A 13,955-nucleotide genomic window follows, 5' to 3' on the forward strand; every position below is an offset into this window, starting at 1 on the left:
CTCTGGGGAGCACAGAAGACACCTCGTGGTGAAAGAGACGGTGAGGTACAGGCAGGGTCTGAGCTGTCCTTTCTAGGGGGGGGGGGGGGGGAAGAAACCTTTTAGCCGGGAGATGTAACACCCTAGCCCACAGAGCCGCTTCTCCATCCTGACCGGCGACTGTGGAAGAAATTCATCAGCACTAAGTGTGAGTTGGAGACCATTGCTAAATTTCGCCGCATATATGATATAATTGTGGGGCATTTTTACATGACGTTTTCAACGGCCCATAAGAGAGCCCGAACCAGACAGCGGTGGTCTGTTTATAGAGAAATATGAAGCTCCTCCAAAATCCCACTTTTCTTTTTTTATTATCAGGTTCACTTTACTTCCTATGGCTTCCTGCCACATCATTTTTTACTCTGCATTATTTAGTGGGCTTGAACTACGGCATGGCTGTGTTCTCCATAATTTGCAGCCCGGGTCTCACTTTATAGCGTACGCATTCTGAAGCACCCTTTTCTAATAAGGTGCTGGCATTTTAACAACTTCCCAGCCATCACTTTGAATAATGAACACCATCGGCGGTAAACGCTTTGCCTCTAAGACTTCCTGTCGGAAAAGATCACTGCCTGGAAGAAAGAAAGCACTTCCATGTGTTTTTTTTGTCTTATTCTTTTTTTTCACTCGGGCCGCAGATACGATCCCCGTTTGAACATCCATCAAGATTGTGGCTTTGTGTTTTCGAGACGCCGTCTCGCAGAGTTTCATTCAATGTCGGAATTTGCATGGCTAACCTATTTTGCTTCTTACAAATTACACTAAAGAGGGTGTCTCGGCTCCATTAAGGGATTTTACCCTCAATAACCGTAGCATTTAGCATTGGAGTCGTCAGAAACTCAAAGGAGTACTGCCTATTGACATTTTTATGTGCCATGACCCCCGGGCAACATCTCTGAAAGCCCTATTTCCTACAATTGTTGACTCGCAGCAGGATTTGAAGGATGCAATTGCAATGTCAATCTAAACGTTGACACACGACCAGTTACCGTGACGGTTTAAACATCACACTGGATTGTCATTAAGATAATTAGCCCGTCGTAATGGTTTTTAATGTAAACATTATTATACATTATAGACGGCCAGGGGGAACGTGAGCCTGTGTATTATCGCACCTGGTGAGTTCATCAGTGCATGGAGGGTACATTCATTATGATTAACGATTCGCACCTGTGTTCTCCGTGAATACGTAGGACATTAGCATCGAACACCAGGTAAAGATTCATTTCCATTTTGTTAATGGCTTTTGTGCATTTTTGTTTTACTTTGTTGTTGTTGTGGCTGTTGTGGTTGTTGTTGCTGCTGTGTCATTGGTTAGTTTTAATGTCCGTCATCCCGAGTCATCCAATCCGGACAGTGAGAATGAGACAGAGAGTGGGTTGATAAGAACGAGAATGAGAAGAACAGAAAGAGGTAAGAAGGAAGAGGATACCCTCTCCTTTCTTACCAACAGGGACGCAAGAGAGTGACATTTATGCAATATGAGAGAGAGAGAGCGAGAGAGAGAGCGAGAGAGAGAGAGAGAGAGAGAGAGAGAGAGAGAGAGAGAGAGAGAGAGAGAGATACATATATGCAATGAGCGAGAGAGAAGGAGAGAGAGCGTGGGGCAGAGAGACTATGAGAGATACACAGAGATAGAAGAAACAGAGAGGGAGTTAGAGTGAGAGCATGTGTGAGTGTGAGAGAGAAAGAGAGAGAGACAGAGGGGGGGAGAGCGAGCGAAGAATTGAGAGAGCGAGCGAGGAACTGAGCGAGCGAGCAAGAAGAGTGACAGTGAGAGCAATACAGTGAAAGGTAAAGGCTTTTAAAGTGGCAGAGAGAGAGAGAGCGAGGTAGAGAGACACTGAGAAAGCATGGAGCATGGTAGAGAGACTAACATGGCGCTGCTGGCGGTGGAGCTGGACATGGCGGTGCTTGAGATGACGCCACACTTGGAGCATTCAGCAGCAGCCGGTTACGTGCCTCCACCGGGACGCTTTGGAACGCGCACACACACACACACACACACACACACACACACACACACACATACACATATACCGCCCAAAACACAGGTGCGCAGACATTAACACAGACACACACAGATAAAAACGCAAGCACACACACACACACAACACACACGACACACAAACATACAAACGCAAGCACACACACACACACGGACACAGATGTGATTGGGGGAGCAGGCAGAGGCCAGGGTTCGGAATGTGTGAACATGAGGTCAGGGACAAATGGAGGAGAAGAAGAGGTAGGAGGAAGGGAGAGGGAGGACACAAGACAAAGACAAAAGAAATAAAAGGGACAAAGAAAGAAAAAAGAAAGCCAAATTAAAAACAGAGTGGACCAACAGCAAACAATAAGAAACAGGTAAGTTCATAGTGAACTGGTACGCCCACAGTTGATTAAGTAGAGAGTGAGCGATGGACACTGTTGAGCAATGTTACAGTATGTTGAAGTAATGAGGATTTAATGGACTACAGAGAGACAGACGGGAGCTGATCCATCCCTTCCCCTGTGGTAGGCTCTGTGTGTGTGTGTGTGTGTGTGTGTGTGTGTGTGTGTGTGTGTGTGTGTGTGTGTGTGTGTGTGTGTCTGTCTGTTGTGTTCATGTTCTCATTGTTTTTCACCACTGTCTCGGAGTGAGCCTTTGCTTTGAAAGGCCTGATATTATTAATACTACAAATTATAATATTTTGTATTATTTATCATCATCGTTTGTCACCATCATTGTCATCATCGTTGTCACCAGCATCATCAGCACTTTCTGGAAAACCCAAATAGATGGTTTGGAGAGCATATGATTAGAATTGAAACAACACTTTTTTGGGGATAATTTTGAGGTTACAGCATTTCCAAAAAACAATAGACGATTACCTACAATAAAAACAACAAAGTTATGATCCCTGACCGTTTTAGAGAGTCAGATAAATAACATGCAAAGGCATGTATGTTTATATGTCTTTCATTTAAATGTTTTAATATTTTTGTTAGAAAAGTAACTGTGAGGTAAGGCCAAGGGTGAAAGTTGGAGAGCATTGTATTCAGCTTTTCTCGTAGCATTTTCAGTTTGAAATGATCCTGACGCGTTTAAACATATATTCATGGAAGTCTGTGTGAAGTTGTAATTAAGAGTCATTAATGTTTCGTTTAATAGACATTTTTAAGTTAAATAGCAATTTATTACACTTCACTTAATGACTGAGCGAAGTATGTTATTAGGTGAAAATCATTCAAATATACATTGTAATTAGTCAAAAACTGGTGGATGGATCTAATTCGGAACCATATCATTGTTTTACTCGCATCAAAATATCCAGTGCACATTCAAACAATTTTTAAATAATTAAATTAGGGATACATATGAAGTAGATGTTGTTGTTGTGTTCTGTTCTGTTGTTGTTGCTAGTGAGATGAATATGCAAAGACTAGTAAACATAGGTTACTGTCAGTGTTAAGAGACCTATTAATTCTTCACACTCTTTAAAATATGACGATTTCATGTTGAGTCACCCCTCCAAGGATGGACAAGAGAAGTGTCTCTGTGTGGATCTGTAGATACCGCTCCGGTGGAGAATGTTGGGGGGCTATGCACATGCTACGCTACATTAGCGTCCCATCACAGCTCATTGCCTCTACGCCAAACGTGTCCCCATGGCTTCTTAAGGAAATACATTATGTTAATGATTTTCTACCCTGTTAGTAACACTGGGACCACGGCTCTTGTGTCTTACATAAGGGCATTGTGTGTGTGTGAGTGTATGTGTTTTCCGCATTCATGCCTATGCGCTCTTGTCAAAAGAGGACCTTACGCAGAGGATAAAGTGTATAATCCACCACCATGAAACGCCATGTTGTCGTGATAAGATTGTGGGACTGGGTATGGTGTATGAGATGCGTATCTCTCCTTTTTTTGCCAATTTGCTCCTTTACATGTTATGAATGAACTCTATTGCATTACTGGCTAACACATGATAATAGAGTCTCCCTCATCAACACATTCAGCTGAAGCACAACCTCGGTTTTTGATTAGTTGGCAGAACCTGGACAAAATGGGACAATGGCAAAAGATAAAAGCAAACGTGCATGGAAATTTAACAATGGAATTTTGTCAATGAGATCACTGTGATTGTTCACTGTCTAACCACCCACGAACTTATTAAATATCTTTGGTGTGCTATCTATGCATGTTCCCACACCACTCACAAAAACGCACACACACACACACACCGTTTGATTAAAACTCCTCTCTGCAAACTTCAGAGGGTGTTCCCACTTTATTCTTCCTTTCCAATATCAAACTTCTCTATGCTCAATGCCAACAGTAGTTTGAATGTGTGTTTGCTTGTACCTGCACATTGATTGTGTACAATCAATCATGAAACACAATCTCCTGTTTAACCAACATGCAATCAGCACACCATCTGTCTCTGATTTGAAGAATCCTCCAGATTTAACTGAACCATTACATTAGCCTACGTTGGTGCAGCTGCCCCTGAGCCCCTGTGAATGTACATAATCAACTGGTAAACATATGCAAGGGGGACAGAGCGATTTGCTTACGGCGGGACGGGTGAACTCTTCGGATTCATCAGGCAGCTAAATGAGACAGATGTCGGACGATTTTCCTGCCAAAATTGCACACTTTTCACCTGCCAAAAAAACTGGTATCAGCCTAATCTGTGGTGGATGTCTCTATGCAGGGGCCGTGGTCATGTCTCCCCCTCTCTCTCCGTCTCTTGAGACCTCTCAAAAGTAATTGGCTTATTTCACAGGGATGCTGTTTTTTTTTCTGTAATTATCAGTCTTTCTGAGGCAATCTCTCACACTGCCATGGACGGTGTTTCGCACTGTGAGGTGAACGGAGATTAACTCACCCCGCCGCTGCTTTTTAGACTTGTCCGAGATGCCGTCCCGAGACATGAGCTTATTGAACACCACGATCCCAATCAGCATATTCACCTGTCCGAGAGAGAGAGAGAGAGAGAAACAGACAGAGAGAGGGAGAGAGAGAAAGAGTAAGATGGTTATCGAACATCAATGGTACCTTGTGTTGCCTTAACCGGATAGACAACACACTACTTTTAACATACATGAATCAAAGGCTTAATCTCTGAGCTTGCATTAGAGTACAGTTGGACCTCACTTAGCCAGTGCTACACATTCCATTAAATAACACACCACACACACACACACACCACACACACACACACACACACACACACACACACACACACACACACACACACACACACACACACACACACACACACACACAGCTGTGCCAAAGCATGTTGCCTCTGCATGTTATGCTCGGAAATCCTTCCCATCCGAGAGCTGCTCATTTGTCGTCAGCTAGAATATATTCAAATTTTCTGACCTCATACTCCATTACACGTATAATTCACATAACCTCTACATCTCGATCTCTATCTTTGCCACACGCCAATGCGTCAAAGATGTTCTGGTGGGCTATTCTCCTACCTTTCAATAACAGTCTCTTCCCCTGACACCAACCTCTTACTATGCATTACATTGGCTATTCATTCTACACTGAGGAGACTCGTCTTCCCATCCATTTTTGCTGTATTGCTTGGATCCCCTATAGTGTTAAAACCTTTTTCCTCTGTGTTGGCTACAGAACCGACACTGGATCTATTCGTCTGCTTTCCCACTGAGCATATCGACATTCTATCAGTCATGTCAAGCTCTCTCTCTCTCTCTCTCTCTCTCCTCTCTCTCTCTCTCTCTCTCTCTCTCGTCTCTCTCTCTCTCTCTCTCTCTCTCTCTCTCTCTCTCTCTCTCTCTTTCTCTGAGTCAGACAGATTGTGTTCAGCTACTTGCTTGTGGCCAAACTCAGTAATTAGACGAGGGTCCTAAGGGAAGGTCTGTGACGTCCTGTCCTCATTACGTACGTTTAGTTTTTTTTCCAAATATGTGTAGATGAAGGAGGGGTAGGTACACTACACTACACTACCCACCCACACTACCCACTACACACACACACACACAGGCTTTTTAGAACTCTTTACACATACAGACACACACACACACACACACACACACACACACACACACACGGTGGTTCTTGAACCTTCATTAATTCTGAAGTATCAAAAGTCAATAGATTTTTGGCCCTTGGAACATGCATATATTTAATGAGGGGTATGTTTTTTTCTTTCATGCTATTAAAAGGTGGCATTCACAGAGAGGACAAGGGGATGTTAACAAAGTTGAGTCAGCGATAAAAAAAGGTCAGTGAGAGAAGAACTAAAGGACCAACAGGGTTGAGCGTGAAAAAAACAAAACTAACCCTAACAGGCTATATGACAGTGTATTTATACATGATTAACAGTACACATCGTTAGGCAAAGTAGTAATATTACAGGGGACAGTGTGATCAACTAGTGAACCCAGTAGCTCCTAACTGGCCCCAGCTACTACCATTAAGGTTCTATTGTTGTCTGCACAGAGTCGGCTCTGTACTGGTCTTATTGCTATGCATATAAAAAGATACACATTGAAAACTATTGTACCAAATATGAAGGTTGATGATGGATTGATTTACATGCACAAAAAAACACATGCCTGCAGCTACATTCCAAAATAAACCCAACAACCTTATGTATTGATCTTGCCCTGATGAAGGCCTAAAATGGCCGAAACATGTTTGCAACTTTTTAAAATTCTATATGAATTAGCCTATGTATTAAAGCTTTTTAACTTTAAGAAGAGTGCCTTGGTCATCATTTTAAACCCAACAAGCATCGTACAAGCATAAAACTAGTTATCAATTTGTGTTCACCATTTACAGTAAAAATCTGAAAATAATGTGTGATCGGTTTCAATGCTGTCACATTTTGAGTGCTGATTGCTCTATAATAGTAAGTAATTGTTTACTCTTTATTTGCGGTGCATTTGATAGCGCATGTGGCTTGAGGTGACGAAAAACTGCTGAATTATTAAAAATATTCACAAACAATATTCTTTAACTGACAGGGAGGCTGGACAATAACAAGAGACTTACCAGTACAATGACAGCAGCTGGTCCCACAAAGGCATAGAGAAGACCACCCTCTAAGGAGAGCCAGCAACTGAAAACACACACACACAACCACACACACAGGAGATATTTACACCATGGATCAGAGCAAAATACATTAGTTTATTACTTGTCTTGTAAAACCTAGATTTCTCCCTCTCTAGTTGTGACTTTTAGTCTTGGAGGTCGAAAATACTGCACTTGAGCAAGCAAACAAGCAATCAAGCACCATGTTTACTTGGGATTTTTTTTAAAGTAAAGGGGACGAAAAAAACGATGAAATGAAATCTATGTAGTAAGTCTTTTTTTTTGTTACGGACTGTTGCCTTCAATCTTAACTAGAGAATGAATACAAAACATCATCATCATCAAATCACACTTTCCACTGTGTAATTTTCTGCATAAATTGTCCTCCAGTGATAATAATCATAACCAAGTGTGTCTTCATTTTGAAGCAAAGATGAAATATGGCCAAAATGGCTGCTTGTGAAAGAGTGATGAAGATAATAATGCATTATCAGATTAATGTAACTTTAGAACACTGTCCTTTACTTTTGTTTCAGTGAGTCGGTCAGGTATGGCAATGTAGAGTGAAGGAATCACTCGAAAATAAATACTGTATTCATATGTAGATGTTTCAGAAAAGATTTGAGCATACAAAAAACTATATTTTCCATCCAAGTGGCTGAACCACTCGGATCCTCAATAGTCTTGGGATGCTCGAGGACGGCAACAAACGCCAAACTCCAAACCCCTTTGCCAGGTTGTAAATGTTTTTTCCAGGCTATTTTCCTTTTTTTTTGTGAAACCAGTATTGTGAACCGCACTGCATAACTTAAATTAAACACACAGATAACTTTAAAAAATCAAATCGAATCTTCAGAGAATATAAATATATCAGAATGTCAACCGAGATGCGGTTTAAAGCTAGCTGTGAACGAGCATGGGATGCAGAGAGTTATACTCACTAGCTGGCTGTGCCGTAACCTCTCGCTCTGGTGAAGCCTACCGACACTGCTACTACTAGGGCCGGGAGACCTGCGAGAGAGAGAGAGAGAGAGAGAGAGAGAGAGAGAGAGAGAGAGAGAGAGAGAGAGAGAGAGAGAAATTAATGAAAAATCACATATTAGGCATTAAAGAACAGGATTAGAACGAAGGATGAAAAGAAGCAGTTATGAGGGACATCAAACAGGCCAGGCGTCTTCAGTAACGCTGACGAACCACCGCTAGCATCTTTCCCTTTCCCCCTTCAGACACTCACAAACCGTCGAAAACAAAAATAAACCCTGCTCTGCAAGTCACTTGAGAAGACCACCCTCAGCCATCATAGCCTATCTCAGAGTTCTTTCCCCCTTTTACTTATCTGTTTTACAAATATTCCCGGCGGAACACATGCGGCCCAAATTCCTTGTGAAAACAAGCATTGGTTCAGTGTTTTTCATGGGGGCCTGCACAACCCAAGGCTAATTGTGCCCCTGTGAACGTGTGGGGTGCTTTGTTTGTGAGAGTATGCGAGAAGGTGCTTAGAGCACAGGTTGAAGAATGAGAATAACATTGATATCACGCAGAGTGAGACTGAGGTGCGTGGGTCAACACAGAATTCATTCATTTGGCTCTTTTCGTCAGCGCATGTGCGCGCGGTTTGCGCGGCGCCGGTGTGTGCGGCGCCGGTGTGACGGCTGTTTGCGTGTTTGCTTTATGTGTTTCATTAGGTGTGAGAGAGTTTGAGTGAGTGCAGTGGAGGATGTGCCAACAAAAGGGGGGGGGGGGGGGGGGGGGGGGGGTGGGGGAGGAGGGTGTTCGTAACTAGCTTGGCTCTGAAATATGCATGCAATTAACAAAACGGTGGCCACAAATGAAATGCAATTAGAAAAAAAGTCATATTAACATTAAATAATAAGACGGCGGGGGGGGTGGGGGTGGGGGAAAGGCAAAGCCCATTTCACCCATGGGTAGGAAGTTTCAATTAAAGACACACACACACACACACACACACACACACACACACAAGTCTGTACTTCTCTCTTCATAGAACACACCCATTTTGGCAGTTGCTATGGCAACTGATATCAATCAGAGTATTTGGGAAAGAAAATTGCAATAGGGATATGGTAGGAATAAGCTGTTTGATCCCCCCCCACCCCTCCTAAACCACCCAACTAGCTTCAGGCTACTTTCAGGACAGCGTCATGGCTTCTGTAAGTGTATGAGTTCATTCAATACGTTATGTGCCCTCCTACTGCCTCCCTGTCTCCCTGTCTCCCTCTCTCCCTCTCAAAGTGTTTGTGGTAAGCGTCTGAAATGTATTTCTTGATGGTGTGCTGTTGTCGTGCGCTGGAAGAACTCATTCAAGTCATTGATGTTCTTATCCATGCATTACTTTTGTTAAAGTTATTTGATCGTGTTGGTTGTCGTATTTACGTTTAGTTTGAAGATTGAACCGTCAGTGCGATTGTTCTTCAAAAATGTAAGCAATGAACTGACACAGATTCTTATTATTTTCTGACGTTTCAAAAATAGATTCTAGTCATTTGAATTTGATGTGGCAAGTAAATCCAGATGAGACAGACTCATCAGACCTAGTTCAGGATGGGGCACCAACACTGTCTTTGTTACGGGAACATTTTCACCACACCGGTGGCTTTTCTATTTCCTCATGGATTAGAGGCTAATGTAACTTCCACAGTAGAAACCGTGAAGGGCAGGACCCCGACGTGGAGGGCAGAGCTTTTGGGCCCACTCTCCTGCTTTATTAATGTTTATCCACCGAAACGGGGGAACCGGACTGTTCTTTAACAGGTCAAAGGTTGAATCAGAGCCGGGACTGGGCCCAGAGAGAGCATCATTGAAGCAGAGCAATGGGGGAGTGGGGAAGTTGTGGGGGGGGGGGGGGGGGGATTGGGGGGACTGTGAGAAACCGTGCAGTCGAAACCTTACCTCTGGAATAAAAGAAAAGAGTGTGCAATGTGTTTTTAACCACACTCTGTACTGTCTTTGTGGATTTTTAGCACAGCTTGATCAGGGCTAATGCTCTGGTGATTAAAGACTGACGTCTGCGTCTATAAAGCTGCGAACACATCTCCCTGAATGGATTCATCGCCTGCCATCTGACACACGCCACAGCTGCGCCTCCGCATCAGGAGAAACCACCTCAGTTTTTATTGCATTTTTTGATTCAAAACCTTTACAGCGCAACCCCTTTCTTACACGTGATAAATTATAGTGACTTTATTGGAGGTTTTTTTTTGGGATTCCAAAGGAATCCGGGGAAAGACCTAGATGAGTGTTTTGGTCTAAGTATTGTAAGCTCGGTCGTAAATACTTCCAGAGACAGAAATGGAGGATTTGGAGAGTAGGCAGCTCATTAACGGTCACTAGGACAACACCGGCAGTGCCGGTGGCTCTCTCTTTCTGCGTGTATCGCAGAGAGAGAAAGGAAGCCCTCTTCATTATTGTTGATAACTTCACACCTGGCAACGGGCTGAGCTTTAATGAAAAGATGGTACGCCCTTCACCTGACCCAGTGGCACGTTACACTGGCCTCTCCAGGGCCGGGAAAAGAAAGAGTATATGTCTACCACAGGCATGGGTAATCATCTATGATTGCAGAGATAAGGAGGAGTTTCAAAGTGCGCAATCAAAGACTGTACGCATGAGGTGTTTCTGATGAAAATCAGCAACATCTTATACATAAGGTGCAGAAAATTCAGAGCACAGATCCGACTGTAATAGGGGCGTCCCCGATAAAGGTTTTGCACAGTTCGAATCCGATCCGCCAGGCCAACCCTGACATCAACTGATCGTTGAATGCAGTATAAGTCACACGCGGCCACGCGGCCCTATGTTGTGACTTTTGCATGGTTCAAGGCCTTGAAAATAATCAACAGGCTTACCAGGGTTTCCCCACAGACGTCTAAATGCGTGTTGGATCATGGCAGCATCTGCATCCAATTTGTTAGAAAATATGTGTTCATAGGAGCCTTATTTATATACTGTTACATAGGCTAGCATTATATATATCGGAATTATAGTAATACATTTATGAAATTAAACAGTGGCCAGTCGCCGTGGAGACGGAGAGCTCCGTTGTGTGTGATTACGCACGGTTCTCACATCCCATCATAAAGAGACCGTAGAGGGGTTTAACTCATTAGAGATGTAAAATACACATGAATGATACGCTCACGCATACAGGACTTATAGCAGATCAGCAAAGAATGTGCTAACGAGAACCAGCAGGGAGAATATCTCTCACCAGCACGACTAGTACCAACTGACAGCTGCTGTTGACACAGTTTGCGTTTTACTTTTTGGGATCATCCTTAATGGTTTCACAATGCTGCCAGACGCTTTTTTTTTCCTGTTATTGTGAATCCTTCAAGACTTACCGTCTAGGATGTGCTCTGTTTCCAAACAGGAAATTATTGCATAGTGCAGCTGCCATTACACAAAGGGGTTATTAAACAAACAATAAGGACATTTATTCAAAGCAAAACATAACACAGCCAAACGCAGACAAAAGACTAAGTCAAACCGCCACCAAACAAACAAATGTATAACTTATGGGCTTTTCCTTCTAGAAGCCAAGCAATGCTCTGGTATCATTTAATTTAGCTACCCTATCTTCCCAAATGTCCCGCTGTTATACAATGAGGTCACCCCTAGACTGTAATATGATGTGTATGTTTTAAAAATAAATTACAATTTGCATGGAATTATTATTATTTTTGCCATTCAGGTTTTTTCACAGTTTAGAGGTAAAACTTGGAAATCATGATAGTATCACCATCATAGAAACCCAATATCACACATCATAATTGGGTGTAAAACAACGTAATAATCAAAAACATGCGTTTCGTTCAGCCACCCATTGTTCCGACAGGTAACGGTTGGACATAACGCATCGTTTCATGGTGACTTTGATCTTCACTTTGGTACCGCGATAGGGTCAATATGGAGGAGAGTGAGCAAAAACAATCATGGGCGAGCGGTCACTGGACCCTGTGTTCATATTGACTGAACCCCCCCCCCCCAGGGCTGTTCACCTTCAGATGGAGTTTGCTGATTAGAAAAATCACAAATAGACTGGACACTTTACGGTTGACCTGTGAGAGTGTACAGACCCCAGGAGCGCCACAGGATAGCACCTCACTGCCTCATTCTTTTTGTGATGTATTTACGTGCCGCACATCAAGGAAAAAAAAATGTCCCTCTCTCCCTCTCTCATTCTTTCTTTCTCGGGCTCTCTCTCTCACTCCTTTTTATCTCCACCTATCTCCATCCATCTCATTGTCTTGCGGTTGTTAAACATTCAATACGTTCTGTACCCTTGCCTCTGTATCAGCGGAGGGCATCAAAGAGCGGATCAAATAGGCAGGATGGATCAATATGTGTTTGTGTGTGTTGGTGCAATCCCATTGGATATCTCCTTGAGATCTTGCCAATATGGAGATGTAATCGTGGTAGCATTTAGAAAATTCACAAAGCCATGCGTTTTCTCCTTCAGTCTGGCGGATGGGAGATCGAAAAGGACAGGGCACAGGGATACTTGGTGGTTTGACAGGAAGAGAATGGTGTGACACCAGAGAATGGTGTGACACCACCAATAAAGGAGAAAAGATAAAGCAGTGATGTTGAGAGACTGATAACCTCGGATGCTGCAGTCTTACTTTGCTATTGCAGAGCTTTTGGGGGCCGAGAGACACCAAACATGGGAAGAGCTAAAGCTGGACCTTGTTTCCTATTTCGTTACAGAGATCTCTACCAAAGATAAACTCATTTGCACGATTGGAAGGAATATTTGGAAGGGGTGCATTCCTATAGCTGCAAGTCTGCACAGCGTTCAAAACCTTAAAGTTCCACGCCTCTAGCAACATGATCGGGCGAAACAAATATTCTGAAGAAAGTCTGAAGAAAGTGAAAGTATGATTTGTGGACTATGGGACAGATGCCCAGATGTTCGTGTCCATACTTTGATTCCGTTGTGAATTACAAACCGTGTGTGTGTGTGTGTGTGTGTATGTGTGTGTCTGTGTGTGTGCACGTGCGTGTGCATTTGCATGTGCGCTTACCCCAGCCGAGGCACAGGAAACGCTTGCGGATCAGGCGCGACCTCATCTTGCCTATGACAGCGAGGTAAGACTGCCACGCCTCGGTCAGCACCCAGCAGAACGACGCCAGGAAGAAGAAATGCAGGAAGGCCGCCGTCACAGTGCACAGACCCTTGGGTGAGTGAGATTGAGTTAGAGGAACAATAGAGAGAGAGAGAGAGAGAGAGAGAGATAGAGAGAGAGAGTTGAGTTAATTTCTTCTGAAGGAAGCAAGGGATGTGAGTAAAAAGGTCACAGTGCTGAAATTAAAGATCTCATTAGTACTGCGCTATACTGCGGAATGTCTACTTGTTGCAGAGACAGAGCAACAAAAAGAGAGAGCAAGGGAGAGAGTCCACTTGGCAGTGAGAGAAGAGGCAGGACCGAGAACGCCAGAGAGAGCGAGAGGATAAATAGAGGATGGAAAATGAGCCGGTTATATGATACCGCCATACTGCATGTCACATAATAGAATAGAGTTAAATGTCACAGGCGTGTAGTTGCTGGAACTCAGGTCTGCTCACACCATTTGTGTAAGTGTGTGTTTGGTGCACTGTTTGCTTGTTAGTAGATTCCAAATTAAACTCAGGAACAGGTGTAGTACCTTTTAGCGGTACCTGTTGCTGATACCTACTGTTGCATTGTGAATAATCAATGGCTGCAGGGGACTTTCTATTCTCCTGTACTAACATGAAGTACCTCCCCATTGTACAGTTAGCTATGCATTTTAAGCTGTAGAAAGAACACGGTGTAACAATGTAGTTTAAAACCGGATCACAAACCTTAAG

The 13,955-nt window shown here is 43.3% G+C and overlaps 1 protein-coding gene across 1 annotated transcript in view; it reads right to left on the minus strand.

The window, feature by feature from the left end:
• adgrb2 (adhesion G protein-coupled receptor B2) overlaps nt 1-13,955 on the minus strand; it is a gene marked incomplete at its 3' end in the record, with an annotated part of 80,517 nt that overhangs the window by 30,001 nt on the left and 36,561 nt on the right. The window contains 6 exon segments of the mRNA XM_084484649.1: nt 1,917-1,980; nt 1,983-2,014; nt 4,910-4,998; nt 7,064-7,130; nt 8,047-8,116; nt 13,150-13,300. Of these exon segments, the coding sequence (XP_084340775.1) occupies nt 1,917-1,980; nt 1,983-2,014; nt 4,910-4,998; nt 7,064-7,130; nt 8,047-8,116; nt 13,150-13,300 (473 nt within the window).

This window comes from Micromesistius poutassou (genome assembly GCF_964030765.1).
Source record: "Micromesistius poutassou genome assembly, chromosome: 20".
NCBI lineage: Eukaryota > Metazoa > Chordata > Actinopteri > Gadiformes > Gadidae > Micromesistius > Micromesistius poutassou.